Source organism: Aptenodytes patagonicus, chromosome 7 (assembly GCF_965638725.1).
Source record: "Aptenodytes patagonicus chromosome 7, bAptPat1.pri.cur, whole genome shotgun sequence".
Classification (NCBI taxonomy): Eukaryota; Metazoa; Chordata; class Aves; order Sphenisciformes; family Spheniscidae; genus Aptenodytes; species Aptenodytes patagonicus.
Genome location: NC_134955.1, coordinates 47,153,291 through 47,171,647, shown reverse-complemented (window position 1 = coordinate 47,171,647; position 18,357 = coordinate 47,153,291). Strand labels below are relative to the sequence as shown.

The window sequence follows — 18,357 nt, the reverse complement described above, 5'->3', positions numbered from 1 at the left end:
ATCAGCCAGCAGGGAGATGAAAACAGTAGAGTGAAAAGCAGGCAGTACCACAGCTACTAGGGCACTGCCTTAAAAGCTGAAACAAGCAGAAGATAACCTGTGTGTCCCATGTTCCAAAACACCCTTTTGAGAAGAGAATGGTAACAGCACAACCTGGCCAAGCTGAAGGGAAAAGTCACCCAGTGTGCGGGTGCCAGAGGATTCATAGATCTAGGGGAGGTCATGCAGCGGATTCAGTACTGACCCTCCAGCCTTGCCTTAAAAGATTATGCATTTGCCTTGCATCAGACAAAATAATTTTTTCTTCAGCCACCAAGCTCTGATGATACTGTCAGCTAGATGGATGACTGGCTGGGAGGTTGGGTGGTCCATGAGACACTCTACTTGCTTCAATAGCGTTGTGCTTTCACAGACTGCTTGGCATGGCATGGCTTCTTCCTCACCTGAGAGCTTGCTGGGGACAGGCATCAGGCATATTTGCTACTTCCCAAGGCTGCTACTGACACAAAACCTCTGCCCAGTTTCAACCCCTGGGAAGTATGAAGAGAGACAGGGCACAGAACAGCCCTCTCAGATGAGTCGCTGGGCTCAGCGCAGGGCTTCAACAGGCTGTAATCCGTGGCTTGTATTGTGCAAGTAAGAGCAGACACTGATGGCTTTAAAGATGAGGAATCTCTTAATGGATAGGTTTGTTCACCAGCAGCAGAAGACAGGAGAGACTGGAGGCCAGGCTCAGGACCTGGAGTCCACCATATTCCTGAGGTTATCAGCATTTAGAGTGGTAACACACCTCCTAGCCTTACCAACAGCCCCCTGACAGAGCACTATGCCTGCCCTCCTTTTCAGTAACATCCGTTTTCCTCTTTTCAAAGGCTGTTCCCTGTTCCTTTGCAGTATTCCCCTGCTGAAACATACTCAGAAGGTGGTGGGGGCAGCAGATGAGAAGGCATGAGGTGCCCAGGGAGGGTCTAGTGAATGCAGAAACACAAAACCCTCCTCAACAATGCTGGAGATGAGTGATTTTGCATTAGAGCATTACTGTGGCAGGGAAAGCAGCTTCTCAGGATGCTCCTGTGGAAGTATGTTCAGGAGCAGGTGTGTCTGATTCTATTTCATCCTCTTCATGTTACGCTGGAAAAACAAGACAAACTACATTTCTTTTATGTTAAATCCTTAGGTTTTTTATTTTTCTTATATATATTTATTAAAAAATGCCTCTTTGATCGGCAGCACCCATGACACTTCCACATCCAGCAACTCCTCAGAAGCCTCCCTCCCTCCACACAAGGCCACTGCTGCTGACAGCCAGCCGGATTTGATCAGAGCCACTCAGAATCGGATTTTCATAAGACAGATGAGGAATCTTACTGCTGCTCTCTCTCATATCAGATGAGAAACTGAAGGGGAGGGGGGACGGGTCCTGAGGGAACGACACTACAATCAAGGGCTACGCGGTTCTCTCTCTGTCCCTCCACTGCTGCAATTTTCAAAGGAGTTTGCCTCAGGCAGTTTTAAATGATGGTGTCTCAATTCTGTAATCATCTTTCAAGAGCTTTCCCTTAAAGGGTATTTTAGGTAAACCTGGTCCGTCAACTACACTTATGGACTCAGCAATCACAGACTCAATATGACTGTGTATCTACCATATCGCAGAATTTAGTGATGGAAGATGCTTACCCAGACCATCATTTTCAGCCCCCAACAAGCTGTGTGTGCTCCCTTGCAGTTAAGCTTCTCACTGCCCCTTGGCCAGTGCTCTGCTGCTTCAAATAGGACTTCAGACATATCCCTTGGGACATATTCTCTGCTCCGCCCTGCCCACTGTGGCTGTCAGGAGGGAGCTTTCCTTGAACACCAGAGGCTCTAGGTCACAATGTCAGCAGTCACTGGAAGAGTTCAAACTGGCCTGGACCAACAGCTCTGTGGAAACCATCAGGTTGGGCTGAGTCTGCCCTTCACTGACTTTGTGCAGAGACTCGGAGTAGCGCGTTAGGGGAGCAGCCAAGGGGAGGACTACAGTGTGCTGACAGAGCCACACACAAAGTCACAGTGCAGAATCCCAGAAACTCAGCAGTCACTGTCACTCTCTGCCCCAGGCCCCTCTTTTCAGCCCATTCACACCACTTCCAAAACACCATGTTTTTCACTCCCGTGTCCATTTCACTGATGCTCAGAACTTTTCGTCCATTTAGCTCTCCCCAGATCACTCCACCACTGCCTCCTGAGCCTATGAAGTATCGACTGGCCATGTCCCTGACTGTTCTTGCAAACTCCCCCCTCTCTTACCCTCATGCTCAGCCAATGCAGCTGTCCTTGCAGTTCACGGCCCCTGGAAACCACCAGCACTTGGTGTGTTCTGTAAAAACAGCAGCTCACCAGGGAAGCAACTGGCAAACTTTATCAGGAATGATAAAGCCAACAATAACCCATGCTGCGCTCTATTCTCAGCTCTGTTTGGAGCAATTTCATCATTGGTACGTATCTGCATGCAGCTCAAGAGGTGTTTGGTATTTTATGGCTGTGAATTCCAGCTGCTGGATATCCTGTGAGGGCTGTCTCCCACCTGACAGACAGACACCACTCCCCAGAAGGATGTGGGGACCATGGCATATGCCCACTTCCTCCTCTGTTGCACACAGAGCCCGAACTCCCATCCTGTTCAAACGCAAAGGAGCTGCTGGCACATGCCAGAAGGGTAAGAAGTCCTTCTAGAGGTTTGACATTGTATAGAGAGGTCTAATCATCAGCTCTGCTTCCTTGAGGAGGCTTCCCAGCAGGCAGGAAGGGGTTTTGCCTTGAGGGCACAGATCTAGTGACTGTCTCCTGGCAGCTTTCCTCACCTGCAGGTCAGGTTTGGGTTGTCTGTGTAGCATAGTCAGGCTTTCATTTCAATCAGCTGTCTCATTCACACACACTATCTGCTTTAAAATAACAAGCCGTTGTTCCTGCAGACAGAGAATCACACATCACATCCCAATCCTCCAAGAAAAGCTCTGTTCTGGGAACTATGCATCCCAAGGGTAACAGAGAGAAGGGGGAAGGGACTTCTGAAGATGGGGCAATAGTCTATGAGGGAAGGATAGCTGGGAGAGAGATGTCAACCTTAGCTAACAAGCCTCCATAGAGTGCTGAGGAGAAAAATCCAAGGGCAATGTAGGTAGGAGACAGGCATCTGGGGGAGCGCAACTCAGCAGTGCAGAATTGGTGGACAAGAAAGGAACAACAAAGAAACTTTTAGCCAAAAGGACAAAGCTGTTTGCTGATTGGGGGGGGGAATGCCAGCATTTCTCATCCCAACAGGAAACAGCCCTTTGTAGCTGCATGCCAGAAAAAGACACACAGAGTAAAGCCAAATGAAATACCCAAGCAAAGTTGAAGCAGAGACTCTACTGCCCTGCTGGAGAAAAGAGCAAAGGGAGGGGAAAGCCCTTCAACGTGAACTTGGTTGTTCTGTCTTCCCTCCTACCTCATGACAAAGAATAGTCTGCACCTGGGAGAAGCTCTTGGCTGCTACAGAAAAGGAAGCAGCGCTCTGCAGATAGCACTTTTTAAATTCCACTGATAGTCTCACATCTCCCATCTCATGCTGTTTCCCTGCCACACAGAGCTCAGTCGCTGCTGCCCATTTCCCCTGTTGACATGGACAGAAAATTGAGCAATTACCCTTAAACTCCTCTCTCTCAGATTGCCCAGATTGCTACATACACAGCATTAAGCCCCCAATTGCCCCTGGCCAAAAGTGACTCAACTAGGCCTGTCCTTTAGGAATTAAACACTTTTGTGTTGCTTGTGAAGGTTTATTATTCCTCAAGTTGTGATGCATTAAATCCTGCTAAAGCAGGTTTCCCACCATGCAGAGGAGCTGGGCCCCCCCATGACAAGGTTCAGCTGGACACATATCCACCTAGCAAAGGTGCGTTATCCATTTGCTATGCCTGTGTACAAGCATGTACCAGCATGTGTTCAGGAGGATGGGCACTAAGCTCACAGCGGGTGCTGTAGGAAACCCCAATATCCATCAACTAGACACTCCAGAGCTATTTCTGGAGAGACACTGCACTTTTTCAAAACAGTCTTTCCAGCCTGGAGTTTTACAGGAGCAAATGGTGCTTTTAGTCAAACATGTCTTTGCTTTCCTATAACTCAAAACAGGCTCCTCTTTAAAGTGGCCCTCTTGTCCTGGACTAGCCGCTGTGAAGAAGAAATATGGATTAGAGAAAATTAATTCTAAGCACGACCTGAGCCAAGGTACTTCACCGCTAGTATTTCAACAGTTTGTATTGTGCAGTATGGATGACTTGCACCTTCTGGGTCTCCCTGTGCAACTGTAAGGAATGGCTGAAACTGCAGATAGTGCTATGCATGTCCCTGTCCGGTCCACCCACTTACAATCTCCCATACTACTTCAGTCTTTCCACACAGCTTGAGAAGTGACTGTCCTTCTCTCCCAAACTCCCATGGAGATGAGGAAATCAGATGCTATTTCATGCACAGGGTGAATGGCCAGGAGCAGTGAGAGAATTCTACTTTTATTTCTGAAACTACAAGGCATAACAAGCCCAAAAGTCTCCACTTGGCTGTACAACCTTCCTTCCATTCTCCACATGCCAAACTGGGCTCTCTCCAGGCCCTATGCTTTTTTAACACTTTCTCCAATGGACTCCAAATTCTGAGCCTCTGGGTGTTAGTGCTATATAAATGATCACAACTGAGCACATTTCAAATACACAAGAATACCTTTTTAAGGGCATATAGCTTTGTCCTTCATTCTTCTAATGAAAAGGTTGGATGGGGGACAAACAATGTTAATGGAATGGTACAGCTCAGCTTTCTAATAGGTTAAAGGAAGGCGATCCAAATGTATTGGTTGACAGCAGCAATCATTACACAACTGCGCCTGTTCATATTAAGGTGTACAAGCTAACACATTATGCAGCACAAAATAACCGTGACCCATCCTTGGGGATCCATACACCAATGTCTTGATTTTTGTATGTTTAGAATCTGAGCTTTACTGTTACAGTTAAAGACATGAGCCCAAGTGCAGTTCTGTGCAAAGGGGAGGCTGATACAGCTCAACTTACTGCACAGCCACAGCATGGTACTCCCTGCCTTCTACACTGGGCACTTATTTGTATCTCTCTGCTCATTCAAGAAAGTAATTTTATTCAGGTTCCGGAGTCTGTTTATATGTCACTTTTCTTCACTGTAATTACTGAGCCCACATGTAAAACTCCTCTCCCAGAATAGCTTGCTTAATCTCCCTGTAGAAATAGGACCACAAGCATGCAATGCACTGATCCATTTAGAGATTTTCCATATGCAAATTAGATCCACAACCCAGTGTATTTGACTGTACCAGAAACTGCCTGGGTAGGAACCATAATCAAATTAGTGGGATCTTTCTCCTAACACATAGATTTAATCCAAAGGTGAACTCTGGTTTGCAAACAATCCAAATTCAACTGTTAATCATAGGTTAGGCACAGATAAATAAGTGAAGTGTATTAGGACTTGCCATGTCTTCATACCACATTCTGCATCAATTCTATTCTGTATTTATTGCCCGAGGCCTTGGAGGACTAAAAGTCACATGCTGCAAACATGTGGCAAGCATTTTTATGCCTGGTTAGCAAAGACAGTTATTATACTCTGAATACAAGACCAAGGTTCAACAAGAAGGACAGCATGTATGCAAACAGTCAAAGAGCTGTTCAGAACAGACTATCAGCCTCAGTGACAAACGCTGAAATTTAAGAAGCCCAAGAAACTTCCCAGGGGGAAAATTAAGTCTATTCTGAAGATGCCAATGCTATAAAGGTGCCACTTCTGGCAGTCATTTGTTGAAATGCTTAATCTGTCTGGAAGACCCAAATAAGTCTTAATTTAATCTCATTAACCGTACTGATGTCTGATCCTTTGTGACTCCTGGTAATTCTTCTGATGCTTGGTGATATTTTACAGATGCAACTTTTTATACACTGTATAAAATTCTTAGCCCTTGAAAACTGAGGTAGCTCCTAGAGACTTTGATGAATTTCTATGGTCCCCACAGTTCTCTAGTGCTCGTCTTGAAATTCATACTGTGGATTTTTCCTGAGATTTCTCTTGGCTCATCCAGTCCTAGAAGAGCAAATGATACACACTATAAAGAAAACTAGTGTTAAGCCAGGAGTCCAGTACATTTCACAGCAGGCTGTACAGGGATGGGATTACCCACCAGTGCCTATGTTTAGCTTATGATCGATGATCTTGGGTTAGGGCAAGCGGATTTTTTAAATTAAGAATTCCCTTACAACAGAGACCCCAGGAGAGTGGTGCAGGCACTTGTCCTGATGGGAACGAGACAAGGATGTTACCATAAAACATGAGAGAGGCTTTAAGTAGAGCATACTATCACCTAAACTAGGGGACAGCAGTGATTTCTTTCCCTGCTCTTAACCTTTTATGGTTCTTTTAGCTGTCTTTTTGCCCCAGTCCACTATTCTCCATGTGGAGGTAATCACAGAGAAAAGCGTGTCCTCAACACTTTCCTTCTTCCCAAAGGTGCTTTATCATTCTGTGTTAATGAAGAGCCAGAGTTAGATTACAGGTTCACTTCCTCACCCTCCTCTCCATCTCCTTTGCTCTCCCTCCCTCATTCAGCAGTTGGGGAGGCATAAGCAGCTCTCGCATTTGTTTACCCCCAGGTGGTTCATTTCCTTGCAAATTCTTACAAGATGCCTCTGCTCACTTTACTGGAGAACCCCCAGACATGGATGAAAGCACTTCTTGCAGTCAAGTAGGTGATACCTTACCTCCTCCATCATCTGATGCCTCCAGGCTCTGCTGTCTGAGACGATGGCTGCAGCAAAACACAAGGAAGAACGAATTTTAATTGCAAGCCCAGAAAAGCATCTTGTTGTGTCCCCTTCCTCCCCACAAGGCTCATGGCCTGTCAAGGGGAGAGTTCCCAGGTACACTTAGCCTGCAGGCTGACCTTCTTCCATACCCCTCATTGCTGGACTTGGCAGAAATCTCAGCTTGGAGTGCTTAAGCAAAATGCCTTGTACCTGAGACAAACCCCTAGGCTGCAGACAGTAGGGCCTGGGGTGCGTCTGGGAGGAAAGCGGATGCTTTCTACTTTTCCTTCTTTCTGTCATACGGGAGTGACAGAGATACTACCTACTCCATATCCAGGGAACTACAGAGTGACCAGCCCTGCCCCATCCCAGGACTCGACATGAATACATGTCAGGCTCTACACCCTTCCCAAGTTCCAGATCTTGGTGTACTGGTGCTTAGAGTCGCATGTCCCTTCTCCATGAGATCAGATGTAAAAGTTGTGGAAGAAGTCTCAGCAAAAATGGGAACTTACTCTTCTACTTCTTCTGCATGCTTTCTTCCTGACCTGCAAGACAAGAAACGGCTTATGCTTAGAAAAGCCTAGAGAAAATTCAAAAACTGCACCTTTCTCTATATCACTGTTATTGTGCAAAACAGTTCCTACACCAGGTCCGATATAACACATCGCACCTTTAAAGAGTTCTGAGTGACCATTAAACCAGTGTATCAAAAAGTCCCTGAGTGCATCAGATTGAAGCAGAACGATTTGGGTCTGAAAAGACAGCCATGCCCAGATACAGCAAGAGCCACACTGCCTGTTTTTTTAGCTTCTCAGCTACTTTTTCAACCCCTCTGCCATCAGCTGCAGGTAAAGCTTGCCTTACCCGAGCAGAGAGGTTGGCACATTATGGAGTGAAGATGATGCTATACTTCATCTACCTACCCCTTAGAGATCAACAGGTCCTTCCTCCCCCTAGTCATGCATAAAGATTATCTGGTTGCCTTTGTAGGTTAGGAGCCCCACCTGAGCTGGCCAAGTTCAGGTCAGACATGCTGTCGCTGCAGTAAATCAGGGTTGATCTGGCTGAGTTAACAGGAGTTCATAATAATAACGTGGGGGGGAGGCACTGGCAAATGGCAGCTCTCTTGCTCTCCACCCCAGCAAGCCCAGAAGTAATTCAGTTCCGATTAGGGATGCTTGTTCAATATTCAAAATGTAAAACATGGAGGTTGCTGAACCAGCACTTTGAAAAGTTAATTAAATGCCAGGTTTCTTTTTAGCAGATACTCCATCACTCGCTGATTACTTTGGCCATTTTGCAGAGTGAAGTTTCATCTCTATGTGTTGGGAATAAATATTCTCCCCTCCCTTGAAGTCAGGGTGCCATAACAAAGAATACATGGGTCTCTCCCCTACCACATGCACTGTCCCAGGACACACCAAGATGTAAGACAAGTTGCTTCACTGCCTTGCACTGCTCCTTTCAAATCACTTCCATGAGATGGGACAGGCCCCTCCTCATCCGCTCTCTGTTCTAGCAGGTTAGGGCCCTCAGGTAGCTCTCCTGTGAATAATCTACTCTTTAAGAGCAAGGAGCAGGGCACAGAGGATGTCTAGCTATGAGGAGAAGAAAGACCCTTGTCTCCAACTGCTCTCCCTGGGGCTTGCAGTCTGTGAGAAGCTAAAGATTACACTGAATCAGTGATCTGAGCCCAGTAATATCCACTGCTATAATCAGAACTGCAGCCGTGTAGGTGACATCGGTATCTGGGCTTTCAGCTATATCTACACCCTTCTGTTCATCAGAAGAGGCAGAAGTGCAATAGAGCTGGGGAATTTAGGAAAGAGCTCTTCCAGTGAGTAGTTGTCCAGCTCCATCCTTCTCCCCAGTGATAGTGCAAAGCACTTTTTGTGAACCCCCTGATACTACAGAGAAAGAAAGGGATGGCCTCAGAGAGCCCACCACCAGCTCTCACTGGAGTCTAGAATCTGAGAAGACAGAGATGGAAAGATGATGCAAGATTTATCCTATTTTATTCCTCCCTTCTGCCTTCACAGAACTGCTTCCCACACCCTGTCTTCAGAGCCTTGCCCCCACTGAGCTGAAACATCCCAAATGATGGCTTTGCACAGCCTTGCACAGTGAGATGATTTCCTGGAGGTTCAATCTAACCTTTTCTTAGCATGATCCCGTTACTCTTGATAATTGTCCAGCCCCAAATAACACTCTATTCCTCAGTACTCTCACTCCTTACATCTTTGCTCATCTCCTGTCCCCAGGCAGGAGTGAAACACTCCACATGTTTATACTTCCCAGGAGAGGGTCACTCCTGCTATCACTGTAAGCAATTTCTGTTTCTTTTTCCTGAGCTCCCTGTCAGGACAGATACCCAGGTGGCCCACAGGGAAGGCAGTCATATGTTAGTCCTAGAGGCAGAGACTACTTCACTCATGTTCTGAGATTTAAAGCTTTCTCAACTTTTCCTTGTTATGTTAGGAAAGGACTTAGGGCAATAGCAAATACTTTGTTATGAAATAGCTGCACTATAATGGAAAAAGTAATTTGGGGAACAAATTCATAAACCGGGAGGGGAGAATAGTACTGACCCCTTTAAGCCCAGGTGTTAGACGCTCTCCTGTCAAACAAGACACTTCCCTCCTCTCTCTAGGGCAAGCTAAAGCCCCACCGTCAGCCCCTCCAGGAGAACACCCTAGTCCCTATGCCACAGGGTCCAAAGGTGGCAGTGGGTGATGCCAGTCTCTCATGCTGACAGTACTGTGGTTTATACAGAGCATTTAAATATCAACGGCACTAGAGCAGGAGCTAGAAATGACTGTTGTTCTGTTCAGGTGAGACATCTGCTTCCAGTCACCTGTACTAGATACGTTTGTTAATATATGATTTGGAATAGCACTATTTTGATGAAACTGGCATTTCAAACCAGCCGATAAGCTCACAGGTAGACAACTATCCCGGAAATAAAGTATGAAACTTCTGGAGCACAGCAAGGAATTGCATGTTTTACACTTTCTGTGGCCTTAATGATTGAGCTATTAGGCAAAGAAGATACCAACCTACTATTTCCTTTTTTATAAGGCTTCCTTTCATCTTGTTTGATGCCAAATTACTTTTTCATTCCTTGTTTCAGATTGGAAAAAAAAATTCAGAAAATATTTTTGGTTTGTTCCTGACTAACCTTTTGCTTTTTCAGCCCAACTGCATTACCTAAATCTACCTAACAAAGTGACCCCGGGGTGAAAAGAAAAGCTTTGCCTTGTGTTCTAAGGTTAAAAAACCCTTCAAGGCAGTAAGGGAAGTCATTAATAGATCCTCAAAAGGTGCCCTACCTCCAACCCTGTCCATTCCATAAGCTTAGCGGAGGGCTAAGCTATACATGGAGATACTGTTCCTGCAGAACCAGTCACCTACTTGTCTCTTTGCTCTCCAGGTGCTATGGGAAGCCCCACAGGCATTCTTCCTGAAGTTATTACACTGCTTTAAGCATCGTGGAGTACCCCTTCCTGAGAACTGGCTCAGCTTATCAATGCCAATTGCAACATGTTGAGAACAACATTTCATCCTTCAGGAGTATCAGGCCTGGGTACACAGCATCCTCTTCATTCACCACATAGGCACAGCTTTCTAGTGGTGAATGAAAGCAGACATGGAAGAAACCAGACTGTAAACTCAAGCCAGCATAGACAGATTTCCTACTCTTTTCTTATGTTCTCAGCAACAAGAAGTGCACTGCCCTGGTTTGTTTGCTCCAGCAGGAGCAGGAGGCACAACCCAGGCAGGGTAGCAACAAGCGCCTACAAAATGAGCAATTGTGTAGGAACTACAGAAACACCCACTCAAGTAAGGGCAAACAAAACAATACAATCCTGGGAGCAGCGCTCAGAAATGCATTCAGTCTGCTGTATTATACACCAGCCACCCCCAGTTTTTGTGAGACAGCGATACCTCTGTTTCTTTCATTTCTTCTGATAAGCCCATTGCATCTGGAGGGCCAAAGAACATGGACCGACCCCGCCACCTGGACAGCTCCATTTAAACTCCCTTTCACTGAAAGGTTGTCTGTGCTCCCAAACATAACCAAAATCCCGGCATATTCCTTCTGGCTTTGGTCAGCTGCTGACCCCTTCTCTATTTCAGGGTGTTGAATAGCTGAGAGGCTGGGCAGAAGAGCCCGACAGACCCCATGTAACCCCATGTTATGTAACTCCTAGTACAGAATACCTATTTCTCTCCTAGCTGTGTCCTGAGGCAGAGGATACAGATCTGATCTTGCTCTTGAGTGTTGTCTTTGCTCAGTTCTGGCCAGCAGGAATCCTCCCTCCACATTAATAATGAGAGGGGGTTAAACCTCAAAACCGAGGCTTCCCTCCCCCCACACCCCTAATGTACAGCTGAGCTGCCTCGGAGCTGCCTGCAACTTCTGTGCTGAAGGGTGAAAGGCAGTTCTAATGTAGACATCATCCCTGTTAAACTGTTTCTTTCTCATTTAATGGACTACCACGGAGATCTAAATGGAGATAAAGTAGCAGGGCTCAGAGAACAGTCAGGGTGCTATCTTTATGCAGCATGACAATGTGCAGTGGTTAATTAGACACCGTTAACCTATTTTAGCAGGGGACATAACTGGGATGAATGGGGGGAAATGTCCTTGAAATCTTTTAATGTCCACAGCTCATGAGAGCTCTAGACACACTTGCATCCTGCACCGAGCCACAGCCAGGTGCCAGGAGGCCAGCGTGCAAGATCCGAGGCTCTCTTCTGTGTGCCCAGGGAGGTGTGAGGGCGGGCAACACAGCTAAGGTAAAGGGAAGCAACTATGGTGACTTGTTAAAACGAACATTAAGGCGGCGGGTCAGAACTGCCCGGTCTAGCGTGGTGGGGGTGGCAGCCGAGGAAGAGAAAGGGCTGGGAGCACGGGCAGCCCCCTCGCCCGGCCTGGTTGCTCTCCGCCCGGGCGGGCAGCTCTCCGCTGGGGGCCGCTTTGCCCTCCCCGGCCACCCCGCACCCTCGGCGCAGAGCCCTCCCCGCTCCGCCCCGACGCCGAGGGGGTCAGTGCCGCCGAGCCGGCGCGGCTCCGGGCGGCGGGGCGGGCCCCAAGGCGGCCGCGCTCCCCGGGGGCCGCCGCCGGCGCCGCAGCACTTGCCGGGCCGCGGCCGCCCTCTGCCGGGCCCCGGCGGCGTGGCGCCCGGCCCGGGCTCCCCGCGGAGGCTGCTGGTCCCCGGACCGGTCCGCCGGGTCGCTGCCGAGCGCGGAGGGAGGCGAGCACTGGGGCTTCGATGTGACTGTTTGCAAGCGGTCACACCTGCAATCTACGGGGGTTGCGGGCTGTCCCCGGGCGGGTGGGCGCGCACCGCAGGAGCGGTGGGGCCGCCAGTCGAGATCGAAGGGTATTTTCGACATTTTACAGGGCCCTGGCAGCGGGGGGAGAATTTCATCTGCCTGCGTGTTAGCATATTTCCTGGCATGTCTCAACCACTTCTCTTTATGAATCACGTGGAACCAGAAAGCTGCTTTAAGCTGCCCTCTTGCTAAAAGAATGAAATGGAAAAAAGGGAACGTCCTGATGTTCAGAGATACATTTTGTTTTTAGAGAGCAGGGCGATCAAAGGGAGAGCAGAGAGATGGGTTGTGTGCACAGGAAGCTAGCCACTGGCCAGCGTTTTGGCTCTGCACTTCCATCCAAAACCATACCCTCCCCAACGCCGAAGGCTTGGCTCAGCCCACAGGGAGACATGAAGCCTTTTGCCTCTAGGGCACTGACTGTAATTCAGGTCTAGGCCTGAGGGAGGAGGGAAAAAAAAAAGATAACAAAGGACATTGTATTCTCTTGCTCAAGTATTCTTTTAGTGCCCATCACCACAGTGAGTGGGCAGTGAGCTACAAGTTGCAGCTTGTTCAATAGCCTTAAGGCACAACTAAGTTACACATCCAAAATGACGCACAAGTGCTAACTGATCAGTTCTCCCAGCTCCCCAAGCATGGGTCTTGGCCACCACTTGTTTGCTGAGGCACAGGGAGAGAAAAACACTCATCAAAGCCGTATGTAAACTAGAACTGCAGCCCGTGCTGGAAAGCACTACCACAAGGTAGTCTCAGCTATTGCATTGCACCTTCCTTGGGGATCTGATCGGTTAAGTTTCCACCCCGTTGCCCTGGACTGTGGCAAGCTGGAAAAGCCAGATTTGCCTTGATTAAATCAGGGAGTTCAATCTTCACATCTCCTAAAATCAAGGTAAATTTTGCCATTGATTTTAGCAGAGCAAGGACTACTGTGAGCCTTTATTTCTGTCATAGGACGTCACCTCACAGCCCTCCACTTCCAAGCCCTGGGGCACGTGGCTATCTCTATCTCCACAATGGAGTTCTGGGCAGACACACATTCTTTTAAACTGTAATGGTCCCACCATCCACTTTCTGGCCCCTCACAGGCTCCCTGGCCTGCCTGGAACACATGTTGAACACACTGCCCTAGAGCATGGCACTGGAGGAAGAAGGATGCAGCGATGAGCAGGCATGCTCTGTGGGACGGGATCTGACAGACGCTGCGGCTAGCTGGCTCCAGCTACAATGGGCTTGTGAAGCACTAATCAATCTCTAGCAGAAGTGGTGTTGTTTCTCCTCATGTCCTAATACCTGGGCTTGCTTAACAGAAACAACAAAGGAGGAAAGCTCTGGCAAGCAGGACTTCAAGACCTGGCACAAAAGAACAAGCTGACAGAGAGAGTTCGCGGGGGTTACTGAACCTCAGCCTACTCACTGCATCATCCCCGTAACAGATGTTCCCAGGGTTCCCCCACTCGCTCACTGGTAGAAAGCTGACCGGCAGAGCTGTTCAGAGCTCCCACTGAGCAATAGAAAAAACAACAACAGTCAATACAAATTCCTGATGTGTGGGAAAACAGCACTACAGTTTCTAGAGGTATCCACCACACATCTTCAGTCCCTGAGAACAGGGGCTCCTATCCAAGTGATCACATCTTTGGTCTTCAGTAAGCACCAGGGCCAACTCTCACACCAAATGGCTCTTGAGGTTACAGGAGCATTTCAGTTCCACTTAAAGGGAAAAGCACACTTCTGATCCTCATGGTTACATGGAATAACTGACTGCTAAAGGAGACAGAACTAGAATGCAAAGAAAAAGTATTTAAGGTTGGTTGTTTTTTTCAAATCCCACAACAGAGAACAAATCTGTGATTCTGAAACAGGCCAAAGACTTTTTAGTTGTGATTGGCCTCACCGAAAACATTTAAATGAAAAACACTAGAAAGAATTAGGTGTTTATTACTGAATGGCACCTTGCGCTGTCATCTGAGAGCAACAGCTTCTGAAAGAAGATATTTTAAGAACTTGGATTAAGAACTTGAGAATAGTAGAGGGGTTATGTGGGGAGGGGGATTGGGGGAGGGGAAATAAGGCCAAGCAAGTAGATCAGGTCATCTTAGGTCTCTTTCCACAGGTAAACTGCATTAAGCTAGACTTCACAGCCAATTTAGAGGTGACCTACAAAGGCCAGATGAGTTTTTAGCCTTGGCTTTGACAGATACAAAAGGGTTGCAAGTTGCATGTGTTCTTCAAGAGGGTTTTGCTTTTTTAAACTAGAAATATTTGGGACAGCAAGGGTAGTATCCCCTGAATTTGCTGGTAAATTCCTTGGAGATGCAGAGAACTAAGGAAGGAAGATGCTTTGTCCTCAATCAAAAAAATCAAAGAGACTTCACCCTGAGCACACTCTGCCATCTCAGCAGTTTACATGGACTGTTACCAAAAATGCCACACTCCTGTTTTTGTCATGCAGGCTTCATTTTCTAGGGGAGCAAGAGGCTACAATCCTACTAGTTATTCCATTGCTCAGTGTCTTTCAGGAAAAAGAAGTCAAAGAAAACTTCACTAAAAGAGAAAAAATAAACAGAAATACAGCTTAAAAAAAAAAGAAAAAGAAAAAAGGACAAGGAAAAAAAAAGGAAAAGAAAAAAAAAGAAAAAAGGAAAAAGAAAAAAAAAGAAAAAAAAAGCCCAACTCTTTTTCCAGGCTCCTCTGGGCACTGCAAAGACACAGGAATGGGCACAAGTCTAGCATTTTCACTTTGCAGGAAACCCTTGCAAGTCACACTAAGCAGGATTAAAAGGAAAAATTCCCCCATTACAGCCATGGTACTGAGGGATTCTCAGGTAACTCTTCTGTCTTTTAGGGACTTTCCTTCTTCTGCCAGTTACCTTTACTGAGTCTAAACAGAAACACCAAGCAGAGCTCACCCCAGCATTGACATGGAGGGACAAGAGGACAAGAGCCTGTTAGCATTCCTGGAACATCCAGCCTATTAAAAAAAAAAAAAAGAAAAAAGAAAAAGGGGGGGGGAGGAAAAAAACCCACCCTGGGCCTGCACATTGCAGCTTACCGCCATCTTGATGTCCTTGATGCGTGCCGATGGCATGGAGGCGGCTGGCACCAGATCAGCCCAAGAGAAGGAATGGGAGGCCAATGGAGATTTATGTGAGGAGAGTGAGATGGACAAGGTAAAATTGTCAGGAGGAGTTGTTAGAAAGTAAAATATATTGTGACAATTCCACTCCTGCCGTTCATCAATAAACTGACAGATCATTTAGTGTCAATTAGGAGTGATAGATGGACAAGTCCCCATGATCCTGGGCCAAAATTAATGGCTGGGAGGGAGAGGGTGATTGAAAATGACGGCTGACATTGAGAGGAAAGTCCTGAAGGTCCCCAAGGGGCCATTACTTGCCTCATTCCCTTGCAGATCAATGCAGGGACAAACCCAAAAACAGACACTTCAAGACAAAACTTAATCAGACTTCCTCTTCTTTCTTCTCCTTCTAAGTTGTGCCCCCTCACCTGGCAGCCTTGATCCTTTGTGCCTATACTCTTCACATCATTGAGGACATCCACAGATGCAAGATGCAGAGTGAGGCTGCCGTCTTCCCCACAGCCAGGAGGCTGGCTCTGCTCCTAACATGGCAGTGTCACAGGGAAGCCCAGCCTGAGATTTACCTCAACACTGCTGGACTGGGAGTAGAGGGCAGAAGCAATGACACAAGCTTCCCCCTACGATGTCAGATAGAGAAACTCATGAGCACTTTACTACTCCCACTTGCAAGACAGGGATGGCTAGAGGTTCTATAAACCAGGCACTCTCAGGGGTCATTTCGTATAGATACAACACAGGATAGTTTAAGCCCATATTTTTGAAACAGGAGGTTTTTAACTTTACTTACCTCTAGAGACCTTGAATCATAAAACCCCTTAATCTCTTAAATAACTTTCCTCCAGCTCCAGGGTGCAATCTCACCATTGCCCACCCCCCAGAGCCCTAAATGATATCTACACCGAGGCTGGATTACCCTGCTTTAAAGGTCACCCCGACTGCATCCCCTTCCTTCCTACAGGCCCTTAATATTCACCTTCTTGTTAAATGCATTCCTGGACACTGTACCACCACTTCTGTTCCAAAATACTTCAGCATGGTCATTTTCCTAAACAAGCCTTGATTATTCCAACCTATCAGTATAACCTATCAGTCAGAAAGGAGAAATTTCAGTTGTAGCTGGAGCACCTGTTGCTAAACTGCCATGATCCCTGCAGAAGAAAGAAGGTACACGTGCAGGCACTGGAAGGGACTTCCTACTGAAAGCAGCACTTGCATTTGCTTGCAGGGCCACCTGAAACAAGCTGTGTCTATTCCACAACAACCCCAGCTGCTGCCTGCAGAACTGTATGAATTTTAAGGGGCTGATTGCAAGACCAAAGGGATCAAGGACCCAAGTAAACTGGAAGTGTCCCGAGAAGCAAAGAAATAAAGAGACTAGTAGGGAGAAAAATGGAAGAAATTCTATAAGGAAAGTCAGATAGATGAGATCAGCAGAAGCTGGAATTAAATGGATCCTGGAAGCACCTCTCCTTTGTCAAATCCTCACCAGTATGCAAAACTGAGTTCCCTTTTCCTTTTCCCATTAGCAGGCACTTTGTGTTTCTTCCTTCTGATGCATGAGATAACCTGACAATAAACCTCTGCTTTGCTTGTCACAAGTGTCAACACTGATGTCATTAAGGACATCAGCACAGCGTTAAGAATGGCACTTGGGCTCCATCCAGTGGTTAGAGAGCTGCTTCTGTAGCAAAACCAGCTGTAATTACTATTATTTATGTAATCTCAGCAGGGTACTAGGCCCCAAGTGGCTGCCTAGGTTCTTGGCTGGTCCCCTTTCCTCTAATACTGGGGCTAGAATAATGCTGGGGCAGCAATGGGACTGCCTCTTCTCATAGAGTGATTCTTCTCTCTGCGTACAAATTTAAATAAATACAGCAGATTCAGGTGCAGAGGGCCCCATCAGTAAGGGAAAGATTCTCCCATCACTACTTTGCACCGTTTATTTGCTGATTGCAGAGGACAAGCCTGAGGGTTTGCTCAGACACTTACCTGCAGTCCTCATCATTATCCAGATTTCCAAAACAGGACCCCTAGCAATGACAGCTGTTCTGCAGAGGTATTGGGAGTCCAGAGTAATCTTTCCATGCTTGACTTCTGAAAACTTACCAGTAAAAGACAGCATTTTGATAGTTCTCAGGAATTTAAATATCTGACACTTGCAAATGCTATGGGAACTCATGATAAAATACGTTATCTTACTTGCACATCATCTGTGTGAATTAATTTCAAAACTAATTACAGGTTGAAAAACTTTGAGGGCCCTCCTCCTCTTCCTATCTTGCAACAGCCTGAGACAGCAATAATCTGATGGAAAGAATCAGCAAGAAGGTGAGAATATTTGCAAGTTTATGTAGGTATGACAAGAGCTGGGCAGGTAAGGAACTAAGAGGGAGCAGCAAAGGTAGAAAAACACAGTGCAAATTAAATTCTACTCTAACACATGCCAAATGGAAACACAAAGAACAATTTCAAATGATCATTTAACATTGGTAAGACTGAACTAGAAATACAGCAGAAAAGAGTTTAAGTATCCCTGCAGGAAAAGCAACAAGTGTGCAGTTGCAACTGGCTGCATCTGTCAGAAACAGAACTAAAAGCTTAGACCTCAAATGGTGAGAGAATAACACATAAACAGCTACAAGATCATTTCACAAGTGGCTGCAGTATCCCATCTGACCCACAATATATTTACACAACACAGAAAATCTAACTGTAGCCACTCTGCTCATCCTTCCTTTCTAAGTAAAAAAAAAATCACAGATTTTGACACTGGTCAGTTCTGAAAACCAAATTACTTAAAGCAGTACAATTCCCAAGTTGGCTCAGTTACACTGGCATAAAAGTGCTTATACCTACATCAGATATATCAGTAGAAGCATGTTATTCTAACTACATCTACACTAGAGAAATTGGAGCAAGTTAACTTGATGGTCTTCCAAACTGAGTCAAGCTGGTTGAAAAGCTGTGGGGAGATAGAGCCTGAGAAAACAGAAACAACAAAGCTACAGTAACATTGGTATGACATCAGCCAATGACTCAGACTTTTCACATGAAAGCTTTACTCTGGGA

At 46.5% G+C, this 18,357-nt stretch overlaps 1 protein-coding gene across 4 annotated transcripts in view; it reads right to left on the bottom strand.

Moving 5' to 3' along the window:
• IFT43 (intraflagellar transport 43) overlaps window positions 1-18,357 on the bottom strand; it is a 48,728-nt gene that overhangs the window by 9,081 nt on the left and 21,290 nt on the right. For all 4 annotated transcript variants that reach the window (XM_076345142.1, XM_076345140.1, XM_076345141.1 and 1 more), the window contains 2 exons: window positions 7,358-7,390; window positions 6,798-6,844 (listed from right to left, as the gene is read on the bottom strand). In XM_076345142.1, coding sequence (XP_076201257.1) covers window positions 6,798-6,844; window positions 7,358-7,390 — 80 coding nt within the window. The remainder of the gene's footprint in view (window positions 1-6,797; window positions 6,845-7,357; window positions 7,391-18,357) is intronic.